General features: G+C 44.9%; 1 protein-coding gene across 4 annotated transcripts in view; it reads right to left on the reverse strand.

Moving 5' to 3' along the window:
- The window catches only part of ZFP64 (ZFP64 zinc finger protein), an 87,903-nt gene that overhangs the window by 59,155 nt on the left and 6,425 nt on the right, over positions 1 to 22,323 (reverse strand). For 3 of the 4 annotated variants that reach the window (XM_072801454.1, XM_072801453.1, XM_072801452.1), the window contains 4 exons: positions 12,773 to 12,934; positions 11,523 to 11,585; positions 7,702 to 7,953; positions 97 to 1,971 (listed from right to left, as the gene is read on the reverse strand). In XM_072801454.1, the coding sequence (XP_072657555.1) occupies positions 686 to 1,971; positions 7,702 to 7,953; positions 11,523 to 11,585; positions 12,773 to 12,934 (1,763 nt within the window). In that variant the 3' untranslated portion in view covers positions 97 to 685. Of the gene's footprint in view, positions 1 to 96; positions 1,972 to 7,701; positions 7,954 to 11,522; positions 11,586 to 12,772; positions 12,935 to 22,323 lie in introns of those variants that run through there. The other variant, XM_072801455.1, reaches the window with a different exon arrangement.

Genomic DNA, 22,323 nt, shown 5'->3' on the forward strand with positions numbered 1-22,323 from the left:
CAAAAGCTTTGTTTCTTCAAATCCTCTTTTTGGATAATTCACACCCCATCAAGTCCCAGTCATACTGTGACTCTCAAGAATCATTAACATTCGGTATATTTTACTCACGTATCAATTTATTAGGAAACCATTCCTTTTTTTCTCATTAGCACTAAACATCTTTTTTTCGGGGGGGGGGTGTCAAGTATCCACGTAACATCATGTAGAAAATGGTCCTCATGCCAACAGATTTGTATCCATGTACTAAAACACTAATAAGCCCAGATTTTGGGGGGCAGGGGTAATATTTCAGGATGGTGACTTAAGAGACGTTGGGAAGTCCCGTCTCCCACATAAATTTCACTAGATTGGAAAAAACCCTTCTCAGAACTGGGAAATCAAGCTGGACAAAACAAATGTATTCACTACTCAATGCATTTAATTCCAACCCCTAACTGGAATCATCTTGGCAACGTTCTACAACAGTTATAACACGGCGATTCAGAGGTGGTCTCAACATTATTACAGCATTTAAAAAAATTATAGTAAGCAGTATAAAATTACAATTTATTACAAGGGGAGGGGTTTCACAGCAAGCCTTAAAAACCTTAAGAGCAAACCTCTTACAGACTTCTATTTACGCCTTCTTTTTTTTTTTTTTTTTTTTTGGTCACACCTTCCCCCCCTTTCTTTTGGTTTTTAAGTATTAATCTGGTATGGAATCTGCTGGACAGAGCAAGGCTGGGTGGGCTCCCCCTTGAATGATGGAGTAAGTCTGCTTAGGCAATTCTTGTTGGGAGGAGGAGGAGGAGAATATAGGTGGGGCCGTGGTGGCCACGGCGATGTTTTGGTCTCCATCACTCACCACTGTCACTTCAGCTGTCCCCTCCTGAATCAAAGCGTTAAGGCCTTCAAAGTCAGTGCATGTAATACCCGAACTGGTGATGAAAGTCTGGTTGCCGGAGCCTTCCTGGGGGCTGCCTGGGGTGGTGGGGATGAGCGTCTGGTGCAGGGTGGCCCCATCGGCCTGGTCGTGAGTGGTCAGCAGGACAGCGGGCTGGCTCATCGCGCCCGCCTCGCTCGGGCACCCCGAGGGCTGAGGGGGGGCGATCAGATTGACCTGGCGCAGGATCTGCAGCCGGCTGTTCCCGGGGAGTTCCTCCGGGTTCTGGGCCACCAGGGCGGGCGGTACGATGTTCACGGCGGCGGCCGCGGCCTGGATGATGGTGTTGGCCTGGGGCACCTGATGCCCAACGATGATCTTGACTCGCCCCTCGCTGAACTGGGGCACTTGGCTGGGCTGGAGGGGCACCTGCAGGTGGCCCACGGTGAGGGGGGCGGCCGGCTGCTTGCTGGGGTCTATCTGGAACTGCAGGACGGTCACATCCGAGTTCTTATTCTCGTTGTACTCACTGTGCTGCCTCTTGTGGCTGCGGAGCGAGTCCTCGCGCATGAACGAGGCGTCGCATATGTCACAGTGGAAAGTCTTCTTGGCGTCCAGCTTGGCCACCTGCCGGCTGCTCTGGCGGCCCGCGTCTTTCCTCTCTGACACCTCGGTCTTCACCATGTCCCCGTGGAACTTCTTCATGTGCTTGCTCAGGTTGCTGGGCTGCTTGGTGTCGAAGCTGCAGTAGTGACACTTGAAGGGGCGGTCGGTGCAGTGGATGCGCTCGTGGATGCGCAGCGCCGCCTTGCTCGAGCAGGAGTAGCTGCAGTCCGAGCACTTCTCGGGATGCTCCGACTGGTGCACCCGGCTGTGCTTCCGGAGGGTGGCTTTGCTGTCACCCAGGAAGTCGCAATGCGGGCACTTGAAGTTATTTCCGCTGTGCTTGATGCGGATGTGCGACTTGAGGTTGCCCTTCATGGTGCAGCGGACATTGCAGAACTCGCACTTGAAAGGCTTCTCCCCCGAGTGCACGCGCATGTGCCTTTTCAAGTCCGAGCTGATTTTGAACTTGGCGCTACAGAGCCAGCACTGGAAGGGGGCGTCCCCTGTCAACACAAGGTGAGTTTCGATAAGAACAGGCAGGCAACAACCACAGCGGATTCCCCCCGAAGCACACACCAGAAAACCGCTTATACCAAAGGCGGGCGGGTGGAGACCTTCTAACTGCAGCTGCTAGCAGCCCCTGGGAGGAAAAAAAAAGGGGGGCTGGGGGTGGGGTGGGGGGGCTTCTTTTCTTTCCCCAAACCTAAACCACCAGCACTGTTATAAAAACCCACAAGAAAAACGGGAGATGGAAAAGCGCTATTCAATTGTCCCAAATAAAATAGTACTTGTGAGCATACTCATGTTCTTTAAAACGATCAAGCTACCGTTCATTTTGCTAAAGGACCCACTCTGCTAGTTAACGGTTCACAGTTGTGTAAATTTTGCATCATCCGTTCACTTTGATTGAGTTACATGTTGTAACAGATTCGAGGACACATTTTGGAATCCGTCAGCTCCATGCTCACTCATCAGAATCGTCTGTATAAAGCGACTGAAACGCCCAGCTTACACTTCATGCAGATTTTTATTAATAAAGACGTGTTTATTGCGCCAAATTTATTTATCCCACATTGCCAGCTGCGTTCTTTACTTGTGAAGTTACGAAATCCAGCTGCTTGATTTTATTTTATTTTATTTTTTTATTCATGTTCGCTGAAAGATGAGCAGGCAAAGTGAAATTGCAACCATCTGAATGCACATGATACTCCAAATTTATTTCCTCAATGAATGGCAAGTCCGAATTATCTAAGGCACTGATAATTCAAGCAAATTGGTGACCCCGCCCATTTCAGTATTGTTAAAGCAAAGTAGCAGCTAACATTCTTCGGTTGCTTCCAGGATGGCAGGCACTCTGAGGAGCACTCCACAAGAATGGTCTCATTTGATGCTCTCAACATTCCCACGAGGTGGGTACTATTATCAATATTATTCTTAACACTACTGTACAAATGAGGCCTAGAGAGACTACGTAACTTGTTCACCGTCCCCCTGTAGTACGTAGCAAGGCTTGGATTCCAACCCAGGCTGGTTCCAAAGCTGGTATTCTTAGATGCTGGGTAATTATCTGTGCATATGCCTGATGTTCGCTTTCTTAGGCCATAAGCTCAAAGATGGGATCGTATTCCGGCTTTTTGGTATAAGGCCTAAAACATCACCGTAAGCTGCTTAATAAATGCAAGTAAGTAACGATGACAGGGAGCAAATTTAACAAGCTCCTAGAAAACTGAGAAGCTCAAACCTAAACAATGCTTTGTATGACTAAATACCACCAAGATCATCCACACTAAGCTCCAGAACAAGGAATGGTAAGCTATAGCCTGTGGGCCAAACCTGGCCCACAGCCTGTTTTTATAAATAAAATTTTATTGGAATCTAGACCACGCCCATTTGTTCATGTGTTGCTTATGGTTGTTTTACACTACAAAGGCAGGGGTGAGCGATAGTGACAGAGACAGTATGGCCTGCAAAGCCTAAAACATTTACTATTTGGCATTTTATAGAAAGTTGGCTGACTCCTGCCTTGGAATCTTATTCTTCTTTTATGCCATCAACTCCTTTTTGGCAGTTTAGTGAAATGCACAGATCTTTTCTTAGAATAATGTTTAAATACACAAAGTAAACTGAAATAAAAATCTGTAGGAATGCAAAAGAAGCCAAGTATATTGAAATAGTTATATAAAAAATTAAAAGAAAAAATTCATGATATAGCAATGTGTGTGCTTTAATAAAATCTTTTAAGTAATCTCTACACCCAATATGGGGCTCGAACTTATAACCCCAAGATCAAGAGTCCCATGCTCCACCAACTGAGCCAGCCAGGCGCCCCATGTGTGTTTTATTTATGCATTAAATAAGAAGCTCTAGTAGCAGATCTATAACTACAATAATTTCTAAATAGAGAAGAGCATAAATGATATATTGATCTATCTACAACAACTGTTATGAAAAGATCTGTGATCTCTGCTGAAGACAACTTCACAGGCACTATTCTTGGATCAGTTGCCAATTTTCATAATTGAAGGACACACCCAATTTCAACACAGGTTAGTGAAAATGAGGATCTAACTTTTTTTCGATGTAAGTTCATGGACCATCTAAATTCTATTCATGGATCCCTGAGTGGAGGTATCTGTATACCCAGAGTAAGAATCCTTACTTTAGAATATTCTAAATAGGTTTAGAATATTCTAATAGGTTTTCCTGTTACATCCCTGCCCAAATAAGTGACAGTCTTTTTGCCTTTTTTTTTTTTAAATAATCAGCAGAGGTGAAACCCAGAAACACCAGATAACCAAATCTCACAGCAGAGATGCAGAGTTAACAACACTCTTTGATATGAAAGCAAAGGTTTTAAATCCCTTTGTCATTTCTTTTTCTTTCTTTCTTTCTTTCTTTCTTTCTTTCTTTCTTTCTTTCTTCTTTCTTTCTCTTTCTTTCTTTCTTTCTTTCTTTCTTTTCTTTTCTTTCTTTCTTTCTTTCTTTCTTTCTTTCTTTCTTTCTTTTTCTTTCTTTCTTTCCTTTTTTTTTTTAACCACAGATTTCTTAATTGAGGCATACTGGTCAGTAATTGTTCCATGGGATCAAAAGCTCTCCAAAACTAATGATTACATTTATTCCTGCCCAGTATGTGATCCTCACAGTGTCTAGTACCTAGTGGGGACTTAATGAATGTTGTTGAATGAATAAGCAACTGATATATTTAAGCCGACAGATCTTTTTTGAGTTTAGGTTGCTACTAAAACCATTGATGATGAGTCAACCCAAACGATCAAAGGATGAAAACCAAATCCTATTAATTTTACAATCTGTAAAATTTTCTAAATGCCACAGATTTATAAAAGGGAAATGAACATTCCGTGGAAACACTGCGTAAATGGTACACATTTAAAGTTTTAGAAAATGCACCTTTTCTAGACCAATTTGAAGATGCTACTATAAATGGCAAGTTTATCCTAAGAAGTCAAAAATGATTCTGAACCACTTTCATAAATGAGTCCTTTAGCTCATCTAACATAGGCTGGGGAGATTTCTGAAATACATCAGTTGGCCATTGGTTATGCCCATGTCTTAACTGGCTTTAGCAGATGACAAAAATGTTCCCAAAGCTCACCACCTCGCCTCCCTCCCTGTAGCCACGGCCTCTGCCATGTGTGTAGTTGTGCATTGTCTCCTGATAGGGACGGGATGACCTGCCATGACCCTCAACAATTGTGTCATTGGATTTGGCTGATAGTATCTTAAGTAGACTTGATATGAGGAACGGCTTGAAATGGGCTTGTGCACTGGGGTTTGCTTGCTTGTACCTCCATCAGCCTTCACCATGAGAAGAGTGAGGCTGGCTTAGCACGCTGGTCCCAGGAGGAGGGTGACAGAAATGTGGAGCAGAGCTGGATTGCAGCAGCCAAGACCAGTGGACAGACAGCTCACGGCCAGCAGATTCTCAGACATGTAATTGAGTCCAGCCAAGATCAGAACTGCCTACGTGATCCCCAGCATGTCAACGGAAAAGACATGTCACCGCATCCACTGAGATTTTGTGGGAATATTTGTTCTGCTGCATTTGTGTGACAACAGGTAGCTAATACAGAGATTGGTATCTAGGAGCACAGTGCTGCCCTAACAGGAAATGAAAATATGTAGCATTGGCATTGGGATGGATGGTAAGAAAAGACTGGAGAAGTGGCGTGCACACTACTGAATGGCAAACATTTGGTCAAACTGTCACCTGCAGTAACTTAGAAGATAGAGAATATAATACACTTGTTCAATTTGGGACTTGAGCAAAAGAGATTAATTCTGGGCAGAACAGTGGAAGTGTCTCACGAGCTGCACATGATGAGGTCCTATAAGGAAACGAAAAACTCAGAAAAAGAAACGGCCATTTTCTAAATGGAATTTAGAGAGAATAGACCAAAACAAAGATGTGCTGGGTTAGATAAAATTTCTCACCTCCAACTAGCAAAAAGTCTTCAAAGTAAGACAGAAGTCTAGGGACAAAGATCATCCCCAGGGACGTGATCTCAGGGGGAAGACTGATTGAGAAATGATGGGTATGAATATAAGTCTCTTCGTAAAAATCTCCAAAAGAATTAGGTTGGCGCCAAGTAGGTGGACAAGGATTCCCAGGAACATCAAGGGATTCAGCCACAGAAGGTCATACGCCAAAAGTGCCTACAATGGGGTTCAGAGGAAAGGAGAGTCTCCGAAAGAATCGTGGGGTGGCTTTCGGCACGCAGATGCACAGGAAATTCATGAAATTTTGCACATGGCTCTAATGGCAAACCCGTCACCACCCTCAACTAAAAAGAGCCCTACTTTTAGTAGGCAGGAAGCAGGCTGAGAAAGTTTCACAAAAGTACATTTTCCACTACTTTTCGGAAGTGGCTCAGACAGGTGAAGGAAAGGATGCTGCAGTGGGCAGAGTCAGGAACCAGGGAGCAGAGCTGAGCCCCAACCAGGAAACATTTCCTGTCCCCAGAGTGTGGGGATGTGGGGACATTTGCCCAGAGGGATTCTGGTAACCTGTGGAGCAGTGATTGCCAAGTGCCGCCCATTCTTCCCCTTGCAAACAGGATTACTGGAATTACCCTGGCTCTGTTTCACCACGGTGCATCGGGAATGTAGGAACAGATGACTTGTCATTTACTTCAAAGGTCTCTGGGTCAAGAGAAGCCATATTCAGACCTGATGGAGATCAGACAGGATCCCGGTGTCTGAACCTGATCCCGTGATCGAATGTGACTTACATGGCTCTTGGGAAGACATGACTACACCTGCATGTCCCGAATTGTGAGTGATGGTGGAGTGGACTGTGGTTGCTTGCAAAATGGTCCCAATTCTTTATCCTTCCTCCTATCTCGGCCTTTGCCCTGTAACCTTGTGGTGACCTCCCACTGTGGGTGAGCCCAGCCCCACCACATAGCATGCTTCAGCCAACGGGATGCAAGCAGAAGCTTGAGATGGGCTTATCCACCGGCATATCCTTGCTTGTACCCCTGCCACTGTCATGAGAAGGATAAGCCTGGGGTAGCCCATAGGTCCAAAAAGAGGATGAGAGGCACGTGGAGCAGAGCCAGACTGCCCCAGCTAAACTGAGTGTACAGCCAGCTAATCCACAGGCCACAGATCCCCAGCCAAGGTCAGTGGACACCCAGCCTTTCCTGCTACATGTGATTGAGCCCAGTTAAGATCAACAGTGTCTAGCCAGCTGGCTAGACCTGCAGTGTGTGAGCAATAACCACTTATTATAATCTGCCACTGAGGTTTTGTTGTGGTTGTTACACAGCATCATTGTATCAATAGCTAACTGGTCTACTTGAAACGTGGATGATTTGTTAGGTTACCTACTCTGCTGCGTTTTTCCACAAAGCTGTCCCAGGCTGAACTGAGTTTGCTTCAAAAATGATCGAGATGCAGAAACTATGCAGAAATGTATTAAGAAGGCGTTGTTTATATTTATAGCTCTTCGTCATTCGGCTCACCTCCTCATTAAATACTTTACTAGTGAATAAGTTATAAAGTTACAGGAGGATACACAGGAGGTTATAAACTCGAGGTTTTTCCCTAATGGACTGAGAAAGGCACTTCCAGCTGGATGCAAAGTGAACCCGCAAACAGTGCCACGAGCGGACGTCCCCATTCGTGGACTTAGATCGTGACTCAGTGCTTTAAGGTGCTTTTAAGCAGCTGGAAGTGAGGAGCACAGCGCGAGAGCAGTACGAGGGACCTACCTGTGTGGGACCGCAGGTGCACGGTGAGCTGGCTTGAGTTGCGGCTGGCGTAGGGGCAGATCTGGCACTTGAAGGGCCGCTCATCCGAGTGTATGCGCAGGTGTTTGTTGAGGCTGCTGCTGTCAGCTGCGGCGTAGTCGCACGTCTTACACTTGTAGGGCTTCACACCCGTGTGGCAGCGCATGTGGGTCTTCAGCTTATCCTTCCGGCTGAAGCACTTGCCACAGACCTCACACTTGTGGGGCTTGTCTCCTTCAAACACACACACAGATGGCATCAGGAAACAACACTAACCAAGAAAGAGGCTTCTTTCCCCACTACCTTATGGGTAAAAGGACTATGTGGTCACTGGAGAAAATTTAGGAAACTCCAAATGCCAGAGAAGAAAATATGCCAAGACCTAACATCCCGGGAAAAGGGGAGTTTTTTTCCATTTTGCCTATTGTGATTTTCTAATTTTTCCTACATTCAAGATTGTTCCTAATTGGCCCCTATTCATTTTCTAATCAATTCCTTATCAATTAAAAATAGAAAGCCATGCAAACGTCTAAAGTAGAGCCAAGTAAAGTAAGGAACTGTTGATTGTCTCATCCCGTTCCCTCCTCTCGTCTTCACAGACACACGCTACAACTCAGAGGGTCTAAGTTTTCGGAGAGCTCCTGGGAAGGCAGCTCAAGGCTAAGCCTCTCCCGCAGCCAGGTGTCATTCTGCTACAACGTCCTCGCCCATGAAATGGCAGAGAAGGTAAATGTGTCCCTTTTGTAAAGGACGTGGTTTGTCTTTTATTTTTCTTTTTCCACTCTTTCTGCCAACTGTTTCCAAGATGTGGGGTGAACTGGCAGGGGAGGGCAGCTTGCCTGTAGAAGGCAGATCTGTGACATGATGCATTATAATGACACAGAAGGAACTTAAGTCCCTGGATTATCTGGTAGGACAGAGCCACCTGCCTACCCTAGACACCTGCTTACCTCCGGACACTTAGTTGAAAGACACATAAACGCCTATCGCGTGGGAGCTGGTGTTTGGGTTTCTTTGTCCTAGCAGCTTCGTTGACTTATACTCACTAATGTACATGTCAACTTACTCCCTGTGAACAACTGCTGATTTCTGGATGGATATCTTTCCAGTTATTTGTGTGTCTGTATGTATTTTTGGTACCAAAAACCTTTCTGGCTAACATCAGCTTAAATATTTTCTGAAAGGCACTGTGCCTCTCAATAATGGTTTTCCTTGATTCTCTCAAGAACTGGGATTAAACTCACAACTCTTTTGTTCTCTGAGCCAAACACAACAGTGCCTCCCTGTTGACTTTCTTGTACTTAAAATAATTCTGATCATGTTCACATCATGAAATAACTAGGACATGACTTTTAAAGCTTTTAAATACTTTTTTTTTTTTTTTTTTTTTTTTTTTTAGCTTTTAAATACTTTTAAAAGTATTTTACTGGTTAATGTACCATCAATTATTGAACCAGTTCCCTATCAGGCCACTGAAAAGAATGAAGCACATATGTACTACTGACGTGGAAAGATGACCAATATTAAGTGGAAAACAGCAATTTGCAGTGATAGGATATATAATATTAACTTAATAAGAGATGGAAAAAGTAGATTCTGTGTGTTTTAGGCTCAGCATAGGTATGCCAAAATTTAAGAACGAGACACAGTAGATTATTAAAACTGGTGACTCTGGGCTTATATTGGATAGGGAAGCAGGTTGTGAATCAGGATTTCCGCTTTTTACTTTATATATTAAATACGTCTTTTGACCAAATCCTATATAGCTAAGTGTTAAAGTCAATTGTCAGCCAAAGCTGATCACTACTGTCACAGAGCAAACATCTGGGATTTAAGAGTATACCTAAAAGTGTCTAAAAGATTATCATTTTATTAATAAAAAATGTTAGTAGCCAAATTTAGAAATCCACAAGCAATAATTTCTCATGATTGTCAGCGGCTGATTAGCTGCCGTGGTCGCCAGGCTGTGTATGTGCCACACTGAGCAGCTGCCAGATGCTGGTGAAGGATGGTTTCCAGCTAGTTCTGCTGGTGAAGAGCTTGCCAGTGCTGCTCCTGGCCACGCCATCCTCTCTGGAAGTAACTAAGGTGAGGACACCTTGTCACCTCTCTGGCCTGAAGATGTTATTGGAGATGCTGCTGTCATGGAGAAACTATCCTACGAGCCCACACTGGGCCAAGTGCGTGTATAAGGTGCTTCCTGAAGGTGTGCAGAACCGGACTTAAGGTTGCAGCTTCGCTTATGTATTTACAGTGTTTCCTTAATCCTCATGAATAATGACAGCACTCTACTCTGGCAACGATGAGTATGCTATGCTTCACTTGACTGACGGAACTCATTAAACCCGCACGGAGATATTCATTTTTTATTACATCGAGAATGCTTATCAACACTTGAAACTTACTATTCTGATAATTAGAATAAATCCAAATGACGTGACACCATGAAGTTGGCTAGGATAGGATGGTGACCCCAGTATAACAAGGCAATCGCTGGCCATGGCCAACAAATTTCAAAAATCATTGCTGGGTACTTGATCTTCCAAAGGTTTGAGGCTAAATAGCAATCTTTGGGCAATTAGTGACACCCCAGCCAAATTTCAGCACACCCCTACCTTATACACACACTCTCTGATTCATATTCTCTCATTTGAATTAAGAGTATCTAATATTTGGTTAAAAATAGTCTAGGGACTCCTGAGTTGCTGGAACTCCTGGGTGGCTCAGTGCATGATCCCAGAGTTCCGGGATCAAGTTCCACATCGGGCTCCCTGCGAGGAGCCTGCTTTTCCCTCCACCTATGTTTCTGCCTTCTCTCTGTGTCTCTCATGAATATATAAATAAAACCTTTAAAAAAATAGTCTAAATGCAGTTCCTGCTCCATTCAGAAAATCTGGGAGACATAAAAATAATATATTAAAGAAAATTAAAATCACCAGAAATAAGCACATTTTTCTTTTCCATGCATCAACCTTTCCTTCTCCTTTTATTTTTATTTTTTTATTTTTTTAAGTAATCTCTACACTTCAGGTGGGGCTTAAACCCACGATCTCAAGATCAAGAGTCACAGCCTCCACTGACTGAGCCAGCCAGGCTCTCCATCAATCTTTCCCTCTCCTTTAAAAACAAAAACAGAAAATATTCACTTATTAAATTTCACCTTCAAAATGACAAAAATAATACACATATGCTGTGTGTCCAGTGATACAATGTAAAGATACATAAAGAAATTTACTATTTTTCTCCCTTATTCCTTTATCAAAAATTACACATACACATTTATAGGATCATCTCCTCAAAATGAGAATATGCACGTTTATTTATTTATTTATTTTTTAAAGATTTTATTTATTTATTCATGAGAGACACAGAGAGAGACAGAGACGCAGGCAGAGGGAGAAGCAGGCTCCATGCAGGGAGCCCGACGTGGGACTCGATCCCGTGTCTTCAGGATGAGGCCCTGGGCCGAAGGTGGCACTAAACCGCTGAGCCACCCGGGCTGCCCGAATATGTACATTTAAATTTTAGTTAATTCTGGCAGATTGTCAAAACAGTTGGAGCCATTCACACCTCCACCAGCTAAGTTTGCTCCTATCTGTTCCAGCACTGGATTTTATTGCTTTAAGCATTTTCTGCCAAAATCATGTGTGGAAACACCATCTTATTTTTATTGAATTTCTGTTTGTTTTCCTGTGACAAACAGTGAGGTTCTGTGTCTTATGATACGTCTGGCTCGTCTGGATCCCCGGCTCCTAGCACTGAGCACACGTTCCCGGCAGATGTGTCAAAGAAATGTCACTTACCAGTGTGAATTTTTAAATGACGCTCCATGTCCTTCATGCCATAGGCAGTCTTGAACTGGCAACCTTAAAAAGGCAGGAAAAGATTAATTACAAGGGAAAACAGTAATTTAAAGGTGGAGAAAGCTGGCAGAAACTTCCTTAACCAAGTGACAAGGGTAAACCCCACAATAAAGAGGACAAACAGGTATCATGTGCCGTCTGATACGACGCACGAAGGATACACATCACTTCTGTGCTTCCCAGCCAAAGCGCAGAGCCTAAATCTAATCATGAGGAAATATCCGACAAACCCAAACTGAGGAACATTTTACAAAATAACTGGCCTGTACTTTGCAAAAATGTCTAGGTCATGAAAGACACAAGTTTAGGATTCAAGGAAACTAAAGAGATAGGAAAACTCAAAGCAACATGTGATCATGAATTAGGTCCTAAACCAGGAGAAAATGTTTTTCTTTTGTGATAGAGGACATGAATAAGAAGCTAGTAAAATATTAATAAGGTCAATGGTTTGATAATAGTGTATATAAATGTTAATTTCCTTTCCTTTTTTTTTTTTTTTAAGTAAAGTCTCTGCCCTACATGGGACTCAAACCACGACTCTGAGATCGAGTCACATGAGCCAGCCAGGTGCCCCTAAGTATGAAATTCCTGATTTTGATGATTGTGCTGTAGTTTATAAAAGAACTTCCTTGGTTCTAGGAAATATACATTGAGGTATTTAGGGGTAAAAGGACATCATGTTTGCAACTTACTCTAAAGTGGTTTTGGGGGAAAATATGTATTTATAGAAAAAATGATGAAGCAAATACAATAGGTTAACATTTGGGAAACCCAGATTAAAGGCATACAGAAATTTTTGTCCTATTTTTGCAACTTTTCTGTGAGTCTGAAATTATTTCCAAATAAAGATTTTTGTTTTTGTTTTTTAAAGGAAACAGCAATCTTTCTGGATGTCTCCCTAAGCTTAGCACAGAAAGAAAAACACAGTAACCTGGATACTCATGAGTCCCGTTTCAAAGGTCCACGGCTGTAAAAATCGTCCACATGCATGGTGACCAGGGACAGCGAGAGATAGGTCGTATGTGATGATGTAAATGCTGGTGGGCTCTGGCTTTTTTTTTTTTTTGGCTCTGGCTTTTAAGCCCGGCAGTTTGGAGCACATCTATACCCAGTTGTCAGCACGAGCGAGAGCCCTAGAATCTGCTAAATGTCACATTCTCTATGCAAGCCGGACACAATGCTGCCTATACCTGGATAGCAACAGTTAAGCCTCTTCTGAGCAGGTGGGGCTGTGGGCTTTTTGGCACGTGACTTGGCAGGCAGAGAGATGACAGTGGCTGTCTGGTTTTCATTGCTTTCCGTGGGCAGATATGTCTGATAGCCATGTTCAAACACAAATTCTGGAGCTGAAACTAAAAGATGATTATTAGTTTTCATAGTATGAATACCCAACAGTTATTCCCTTTGCCTACCTTCCTTTGTAGAGAATGCACAGGCTAAACTGCTTTCCCAGTCTTCTCTGCCACTTAAGAGTAATCCTGTGACCCCATTCTAATCACTGAGACACTAGAGAACATTTGTTGTTCTGGGGCTTCTGGACAAGATTTTCTCCCTGATTTAAAAAAAAAAAAAAAAAAAGCATTTGAGGAAAGCTCATTTGTGCTGTCCTGGTTGCCCATATCCTAGGTCTGCTGGGGAGAGGAGGTGATGCCTGGATCTGTGGCAGCCGTTCTGTAACCATAAGAGGAGAGCAGGAAAATCTGCTGTTGAGCCAGAGCTCTGAAACTCTTCAAATCTAGACCTATTAAATAAACAAGAATTGTCCCTGTCATTTATACCAGGCAAGCTTTCCATTATCTCCAGCCAAACGCATTTGGTACTTTCATAAGCTCTATCACAAAATCCTAGCAAACAGCTGGAAAGAAACTGATCAAGGGAATTCTGGCCCAAACTATAAATACTCTCTAAAAACACAAGTCCTCCTAAAAGAAAGCTTTGTTTTCTTACTGAAGTCTTCAGAGGAAAAAAAAGAGAGATCAAACAACTTTATCATCTTTATTTTTGTCATTATAAAGGATAAAATAAGCACTCTCAAATTTCTTTCTCTGCTTATACAAATTTTCGTGACTACTCTGTTAACTAAATTTATGGTTTGGGGTTTGGAAATCTTTTCTTCCTTTATTTTACATAATTTGTCACATGGAGATCTGGTTTCACATGAGGAGTCCATATGACCAGTGGTAGTTTCTGTTCGTTGGGTGAGTTTGTCAGGTTGAGAGGCCCTAACGACGTCTCTGAAAAGCCACTGTCACATTCTGTTTCCCCAACTTCAGTCACCGAGGCATCACCTTCAGCATTTCTGCCATTGTATTTATAGAGTCTCCTTATTAAAATCAGCCCCGGCCTAATATTACTACTTATTTTGGCTTTGTCTAGAGCATAATGTCCATGCCATGGGTTTGTGGTACTAGTTATATTTTCTCTTAAAACAAACATCATCTTTCTTTGAATCTAAAATCTTGTCTAAGATGCACCATTATTTTTTGTACAATAAATTAAAAAGCTGCCAACTTTATGATGCAATGCTTTCACATTCCTTATTTTACATTTATTGATATTCCTTAGAAATTGTACATTTATTGAATGCATTATTTTCGGTTTCTTTGGACATTTGACAGGAAACCCAGGTTCCTTATCTCCACCTCTTGAGCACCTCTGGCAATGACAGCATCACTGATGCATGTCCAAGAACACCCCGTTTCTACCAGCATTTGCTACTCCAGTAAATGGTTTCACGGTTTCAACTGCAATATGCAGGGTGAAGTTAAGTGGCTTTTATTTAAAGTTGGCCAAAAGATTCTGACAAACTGATGTCTGTCTTCACCCAAGTGCCTTGGAGGCCTGGATCAACCACACCTGCCTCTTGTTGAAATGTTTCAACTACCCTGTGGGTTTTGGCTTTTGCTCCTGCTTCCCTTGCTCTGCTCAGTTCTCAAAGCAGAGGGGTCCCCAGCCAGCAGCACTGCACTTATGGGGGGAACTTGCTACAAAGACAGATCCTCAGGCCCCGCCCCAGCCCCCTGAATCAGAAGCTCTGGGGTGGACCCAGCAAGCCTGTGTTCTAACAAGCCACCCTGAGTGTTCTGATACATGCTCAAGTTTGAGAACCACTGGCGTACACGATTCTTTTCCATGAACCTCAGCAGTAAAACTTAACCCAACTTTGTCTGATTCTGGGAATCCATCTTTCCTGTTTGTTGCTTTGCAAGAACTGCAGTTGTTCCTCCAACAACCACCCTTTGCTTCATGAATATCAAGTGGACCCCCGCTACTGTTTGCAAGTATTTCTGGGTACACAGTTACTTTTCATCTTTAACTGGAATCATCACACAGTTATCTTGGAAGATGTTTCAACAATGAAGCTCAATACACGGAGTTCCAAAAAAAAAAAAAAAAAAAAACATGCCACTCTGCCAAAGTGACAAAAACATGTTCAGCCATGTTCAAGTTTGTTCACAGGCTCACAAAAGACTTTTTTTTTTTTTTTTTTTGGTGACTGCCTGTTGGTTGACAGCAATCTCATTGATTCTGACATGCTCCTCTATTTCAGATATGTTAAAATCTATCTTCGAATTAATATGAGGCCAAGTCTCGCCACTTACTGTGTGTGTGTGTGTGTAGGCCAGATACATAACCTTTTGGGTTATTTTTTAAGATTTATTTATTTATTTCAGAGACAGAGCATGCGAATGAGTAGGGGGATGGGCAGAGGAAGAGCGAGAGTGAGAATCCAAAGCGGATCCCACACTGTGTGGAGCCCAACGTGGGGCTCGACCTCACAACCCGGAGACCATGTCCTGAGCAGAAACCAAGTGTTGGTCGCTCCTATGTAACCTCTCTGGGGCTCACTTTCCTCACCTGGGGGATGGGGATAATTTCTATCCCTATCTCCTAGGGCTGTGGTGCAGATTAAAAATCAGGCATGTAAAATTGTTAGTGCCGTTGTCATTATTCACGACCTTATCCAGCAAATATTTATGAAGCACCTTCCTTGTGCCAGGCACTCTTCTAGGCACTAGAGACACATCAGTGAACAAAAAGGACAACAAACCTGCCTTCATGGAGCTGACACTGGTTGGGAGTGGTGCAGGCAATAACTAAACATATGCTACACAGCTAATACAGAGCTAAAGGCTATGCAGAGAAATAAAGCAGAAAAGGGGCACAGGGAATGCAAGGGGGGAAATGCAATTTTATGTAGGGTCATCCATGAAAGGTGACATATCAGAATACGGAAGCACATACTTATTAATACTTTCTGTCGCAGGTGGCTGAAATTCAACAGCCAGCAAAGGGGCCTGGGGGCATCTCTTACCAAGTCTTGCTGGAGCCTCTTGGCTGGCTTTATAGAGGGTCATCCCCTCCCATCATAGATATCCCCACACCTGGCTTCTTTCCAGGCTGCCCTGGGAACAGCAGAGCCTATAGATCCCCCGGGGAAAGGCTTCGAGTGGCTTTGGTCCTTGGGAGGTTGCCTCAGGCCTGGTGAAGTGTTTGTGTGATTTGATGTTGGACTCACCACTAATCCCCAGGTGTGTATAGTCCCACTGACCCGAGACCAACTCTTTGCAAGCACTCAGGGCCTCATCTCCCCTGGCTTGGCTACTAAAACCAGTCCCACATTTAGTGAGATCAGCCCCCCCTACCCCCAGTAGCTCACAGCCTCACACCCCTCCTGAGGGCTTTTGCTTTGTTTCTTGTCCCCCTGGAATTTCTCTTGCTGCCCAGTGTGTCCAGGTGTCCACCCGAGAGCCTGTTTGTTGTAGTCAGCCCTGGTCTGTAGCGGTAGCACCTCGGGTGTTCGGTGACTCAGTTACGATGCTGCTTAAAATGTAAGACTGTTATATGAATGCCACAGGGAACCAGAATCTTTCTCTCTGAGGTCATACCCATCCGTGTCTGAACCTGCTGGGCTCACATGGACCACTAGTCTAGCTCCTTTCCCACGAAGCTGCCCTTTGGATATCTGAAGACAGTTTTCACATCTTCCAACCCATTTTACTTCTCCCTTCTCTTCTTCAATTTAAAAACTCCACTTTTTAATTCTCTTTTTAAATTAAAAACTGTGTTTTTCTTAAAGATCTTATTTTATTATTTTTTTTTAAAGATCTTGTTTTTAAGTCATCTCTACATCCAATATGGGGCTCGAACATACAACCCTGAGATCAAGCATCTACTGACTGAGTCAGCCAGGCACCCCTGTATTGCTGCTGCTGCTTCTTTTTTTTTAAATAAAAGTAAACACTAATTGTAGAAAATCTAAGGAGTACAGAAAAAGGGTAGAGAAGAAAATAAAAGCTGCCCAAAGCTGCCCATGATAATATATCATATGACAATATATACCCCTTCATTATATGCTCATTATATAGTATACTTTTACTCTAAAGCACTTATCTCTACTGTGATTACATAATTAGTTGGGAAGTTATTTAATGACTATCCTCTCCTCCCCTTTGGCTGGATGAGCCACTCGAGGACACACCTGTTCTCTCCCTCACTGTCTCCCAGCACCTAACACAGAATTTGGCAAAGGGCAGTGGCTTAACAGACATTTGCGAATTAATGATCAACCTAATGGAGAAGATATTCTTTGTATACAGATTTTTAAAAGTATAAAACTGGCAATGTGGCTTAAATAATTTGTAATCTCCTTTTTTTTTTTTTTTTTTTTTTTTTTTTTTGCCATTTGAAGCTGTTTGCCATGCTATCATTCATCCAAAACACAATTTCAAATGGCTGCCTACTACCCCTTCATTTTGGTTGTGGCATGGCTACATTATTTATTCCCTTGTCTTTGACAGTGAGTTGGCTTCTAGGTATTATTTTTATAAATAACACCTATGCCCAATTTTTAACTGACGTCCAGATTCTCTGGATACCTTCCTCTAAAAGTTGAAGAATTGGTCAGAATGCTATGGCCATTTAATTGCTTACTGATACATAATTATAAGATCCTTTCCAAAAATCTAAATCCATTTACATTCTCTCCTTTATTTCTGCTAGCTCGATGGCTATGTGACAGGACAAAATGAGATCAATTTAGTTTCATGTGCATTTCTTTCATAATTGGTGAGGATGGACCCCTTTCAACACTTTTTATCCATCCCTATACTCTCTATAGTGAATTCCCTGTTTATGCTATTAGCTCTTTCTTTTTCTATTGAATTTCATTTTTTTCCTCATTGACTTGTACATGAGCTTTACAGATGAAGGATATTACTACATTCTCATATATACAAATCTATTGTTCTTTTCTTCCTGTTTCTTAACCAATGGTCTCCAGGCCTACGATTCACATTTAGGGTTCTGGATTCAACTGCAAACTCCAAATTCCTCTCCTGAGAGAAAGAGGTTTTCATGCCAGTGGTGCACATGGAACCCACCAGGCAAGAGACCCCGGGGCTGACCCTCCGCCAGGTTCCCATCCCTGAGTCCACCCCCCTCTCTCTGCCACAGGTGATTGGTCCAGCAGCAGATACCTGACAAAAGCCGAGCCAATCAGACCCGCTTGCCCTTGAAGGTGAAAATTGGAACTAATATGCTGCAGTTTGGTGTGCACTTCTGGAAAAAAAAAAAAAAAAAAAAAGGAGGCATTAAATTGGGAGCAGTCAGGTAGACAAGCTTCTTGGGATCTTGGGATCCATCTGGGGAAGCTCTTTAAAACACAGATTCGATTCAGTTCTTTAACATGAGCCCCCATTGGCTGGTTCAAATTCCCAAGGCCCAGCTCAGAGCCATGGAGATGTTACCCTGGGGCAGAACACGGGGTCTGGGTATCTGCAGGGTCCACCGGGTCACAAACAAGTTTGAGAAACACTGTCATGAGGGCTCTTCCAAGGGTGGGGTGTATGCAGGCAAGAGCAGATTCTGCAGCCGGGTAGCTTGCATTTGCCACTTCGTGGCTCTGTCATCTTGGACAAGCTTTCAACGTTTTGTGCCTGAGTTGTTATTGGTAAAATGGGGATAATAACTCTCAGTACCTAATTTATGGTTCATACGGAGTGCTTAGAAAAGAGATGGCAAAGAAGCACTACATCAGGATTGGCTGTTGTTATTATTATTGTCAGATCCTCTGAGCAAATCATTAGTTTGTCTTACTAAATCGCTCACCTGCTCAACAACCTTCAATGGCTCCCCAGCTCCTTCGGAATAAAGGCCAGAGCTGAGCATGACTCCTACCACGTAGGCTCTTTGTCATCTCTAGCCACTGTTACCAGATCTTGCCTTGAGCTTCCCCACCTCTAAACCACCATTAAGAAATGGTCCCTTCCCACTATCTTCCTCCCAAAGGCCAGTGAGTCCTTCAAGGGCTATTATACATTTGATCTCACTCAAATTTTCCCTCTGGCCTTCCCCACTGGGACCAATCTACTCCATTTACTCTTTGCACAAGACTATGCTTGTCACAGACGGCTGGTCTTGTATGTCTTACGACGGAATTCTCCTCCTTCACGGGCTTGAAATTCTCCAAGGGCAAGCAACACCCACAGTCAGCTCCAGCATCTGGCACACAAGAGTCCCAACACTGCCACTGCCGGACCCTCCCGAGGGGGCAGACCCCATGCCACCAGCTACATTCACACTAACCTAATTCTCACAGCTGCCCTTCCCCTGCGCTCACTCCATTAACTGTTTTATTGAGTGCCTATGGTATGTCAGGCCTGGTCCTGGAGGGTGATGGGGGGTGGGGGGGGGGAAGCAGGAAAGCAAGACTGATGAGGTCCCTGCTGGCAGGGAGGTTTACAATCCAGTAAACTAGAAATCAAACCACTAACTTGGGGCCCCCAGGCCAAACAGAGCCTTCAGATTCTCTTTTAAGGTTTTTAAAATCAACTGGGTGGGCTGGGTCTTCCCTTTGTCAACATCCTCTGGCCAGAGACCACCAGGGACACGGCTGTGGCTGTGGTTGAGTAAGTTGTTTACTTGGTGCGACAAGGGAACCTCATATCACGGGAGCCCTGGGGTAGTTCAGCAACAGGGCTGCTACAAAGGACTTATTCCCGGTTGTGGGCTCAGGTCAGATGAGGTGTGGGGAGGCTTGAGGAAGCCTGCAAGGGACCTGTCAAGAGGTGGGGAGAAGCAGAGAATTTGGTTATGGCTCATCTGGAATAGCTAGAGAAACAGGTGTTACTCAGAGCAGCAGAGGAGGGGATGTTGGGTATTTTGTGCCTTAGATGGGAGGAGGCAGGGGTCCTGTTTCGGTCTTGTTCTGCATGGTCCCAGAGCACCCAGCTCATGCTGATGTTTTGTGAACTGTTACGTTCAACAGGAGGACGGCATGGCCTACCTGTGAGAGCCAGCCCAGCTCCTAGTCCCACCAGGATGTAGCCGGCGATGGTTCCTGGCTGTCGGACTGCTTTCCTTTCCCAGCTGGCTGTCCACAGGCCCTCCCACTCCCCATCGTGGCATATCTGCAGCTGTACTCCCTGCCGCTGCCTGGCCTCTGACAGCATCTGAATCCATTTCTCTATCGAACTAAAGGCCGCGTGTCACCAAATTACTAGTTAATTGCAATGGAGATAAATAGGTGCCGGGAGGGGAGCGGTGAAACACCTAACCTCAGGGGAAGAGAGGTGGGGAGAGGGAGAAACCGTGGCTAGCTTCTAGGTGGAGGTGACTTTGCGCCTGGGACCAAAAGAGTAGGAACTAACCAGAAGGGGAGAGAAAGACCATTCTAGGTCAAGAGGTCAACTCAACTACTATTGGCTGGGGGACTCGTCATGAGCCAGGCACTGCATCCACATTTTCCGTGTGCTGCTTCACAGCCCCCTGATTTGGTAAGTAAGGAGAGCTAACCCTGACAGCTCTGAGTGTCTGGCATTTAGGAGCCCTGGCTAGAACCCTCGGAGGTGGGGACGGTCATGTTACAGTGGGGAGAACAGACACCGAGATCCTGTTACATGCCCAAGGTTACCTGGTCAGCAAGTGGCGCCGCGGGAATCGAACCCGGGCAATCTGGTCCGGACTCTTTACCAAGCCCGTGGCCTTTCTAGTTATTCTCGTCCTTACTTTAAAAACGAGACACCAGGAGCTCTTGTAATTCGCCATGGTCACGAGGCTCCTCAGTCCCTAAGTGGCCAAGAGGCCAAGTCACGGGCCTATCTCCTCGGCCCCCCGAGATTTTCAGGACTTAGGAAAGGCATGTGGGATGCTAATGGTTTTCACCGGCGTCGATCTTTAACGTCACCGCCCCTGTAGAAAAGTTCTTAAACCAAATGCCAAACAGAAGGCAGCTTTCAAAGCCAGCAGGCAGAGAATATGTTTTGCTTATTGTAAACTACTGTCCGACTATTATTGGACAGAGAAGGGGCAGAGATGAGCTGATTGGGGAAGGGTTTGGCTTTAATCGTGGCCTGAGAGGCACAGACAAGTTTGGGCAATGTCTGGGGGGGGGGGGGGGGGGGCGGAGTATCTGGAGAAATCTGTGCAGGGTCGGGGGTCAGGCTGTGTGGCCTTGGGTGGTGAGTGACTTACCACACTGGCTGAGACCTGGAGTCCCCCAGGAGCTCGTTAGAAATACAGATGCCTGAGCCTCAGCCCCGGAGCCTCGAGTTCAGGAGGTAGAGCCCGGGCACCGGTATCTTTAACAAGCTCCCCGGGGATCCTGGGCCCCAGGCCGGTCGGGGAGCTGCACTAAGTGGAGCACAGAAGCCCACTCAGGTGCAGGGGGGGAGTTGGGCCCAGAAAACCAAGTGAAACAGTGTGAAAGGAGGGAAGCAAAGTGGGCTTCTGCTTGTTTTGTGGCAGAGAAATAGGAATGGCGAGGAAGAGCCGCTGGGTCAGGCAGAGACGGAACATACAGCAGATCTCAGCATCCGTCTGCCACCTGGTCATTAATCTCCACGTTAATAAAAGCCGTTGTTTCCTGGGCCCAATTATTCCGTCCCAGGCCCTTTATGTTCATTATCACAGAGTCCTCCAATAACACAATGATTACTAGGTAATTGGCATCTAATTCTATTACCTAATAGTATTAGGTGCCACTCTAACCACCCCCCCCCCTTTTTTTTTTTTACGGATGATAAGTATTAGGGAGCAGAGGGTGACTTGCCCGCAGTCTGGGGCTGGGGGTGGCAGACAGGGATGCAAGCCCAGCAGTCTGTCTGACCGTGTAGTGGGTGCCACTGTGAGCTGGGCACACGGAGGTCTCCAGGCCTGGCCTGAGCGTACAGGGTGGCCGGCAAAACCCAGGCTTGCCCACGGCGAGTGATTGCACGGTGGTGAAAACGCCAAGGGGAGGGTGAGCGTCTCTGAGCAAAGACCCAGGACAGAGGCAGGAGCGGGTATGTGGGTGTGGGGTCAGCTTTACCGATGGACGGGGATGGGGCCAGCGGCTCATTCCCTGCACCAAGACCCGCACTAGGGATCCAGGGTGGACACGAGGGGTGCAGGCCTGACCTCAGGGTGCTTACGGCCTAGTGATGGTTTATTTACAGGGACCTGAGCTGGCCTGGGGGAACAGTGTGTGTGTGGGGTCATGAAAGGGGTCTCTAAGGAGCGTCTTTAAGCTCAGCTCTGATGTCCACGTAAGAGTCAGTTCCAGGCAGATGGAATGACACATACACAGCTTCTGGGGCAAAGCGATGTGGCTCATTTGTTAGGTAGAGCACTTCATCTTGGCCGCTGCCACAAAGAGCAAAGGGGAGTATCTGGAGATGAAACGAGACCCTCTGTGTGTCCACCCTCATGCCAGAGAAAGCTGGGAAAAGTATTTCAGGCAGAGAGGACAGTGTAAGCAGAG

The sequence above is a fragment of the Canis lupus genome, chromosome 26 (assembly GCF_048164855.1).
Source record: "Canis lupus baileyi chromosome 26, mCanLup2.hap1, whole genome shotgun sequence".
Classification (NCBI taxonomy): domain Eukaryota; kingdom Metazoa; phylum Chordata; class Mammalia; order Carnivora; family Canidae; genus Canis; species Canis lupus.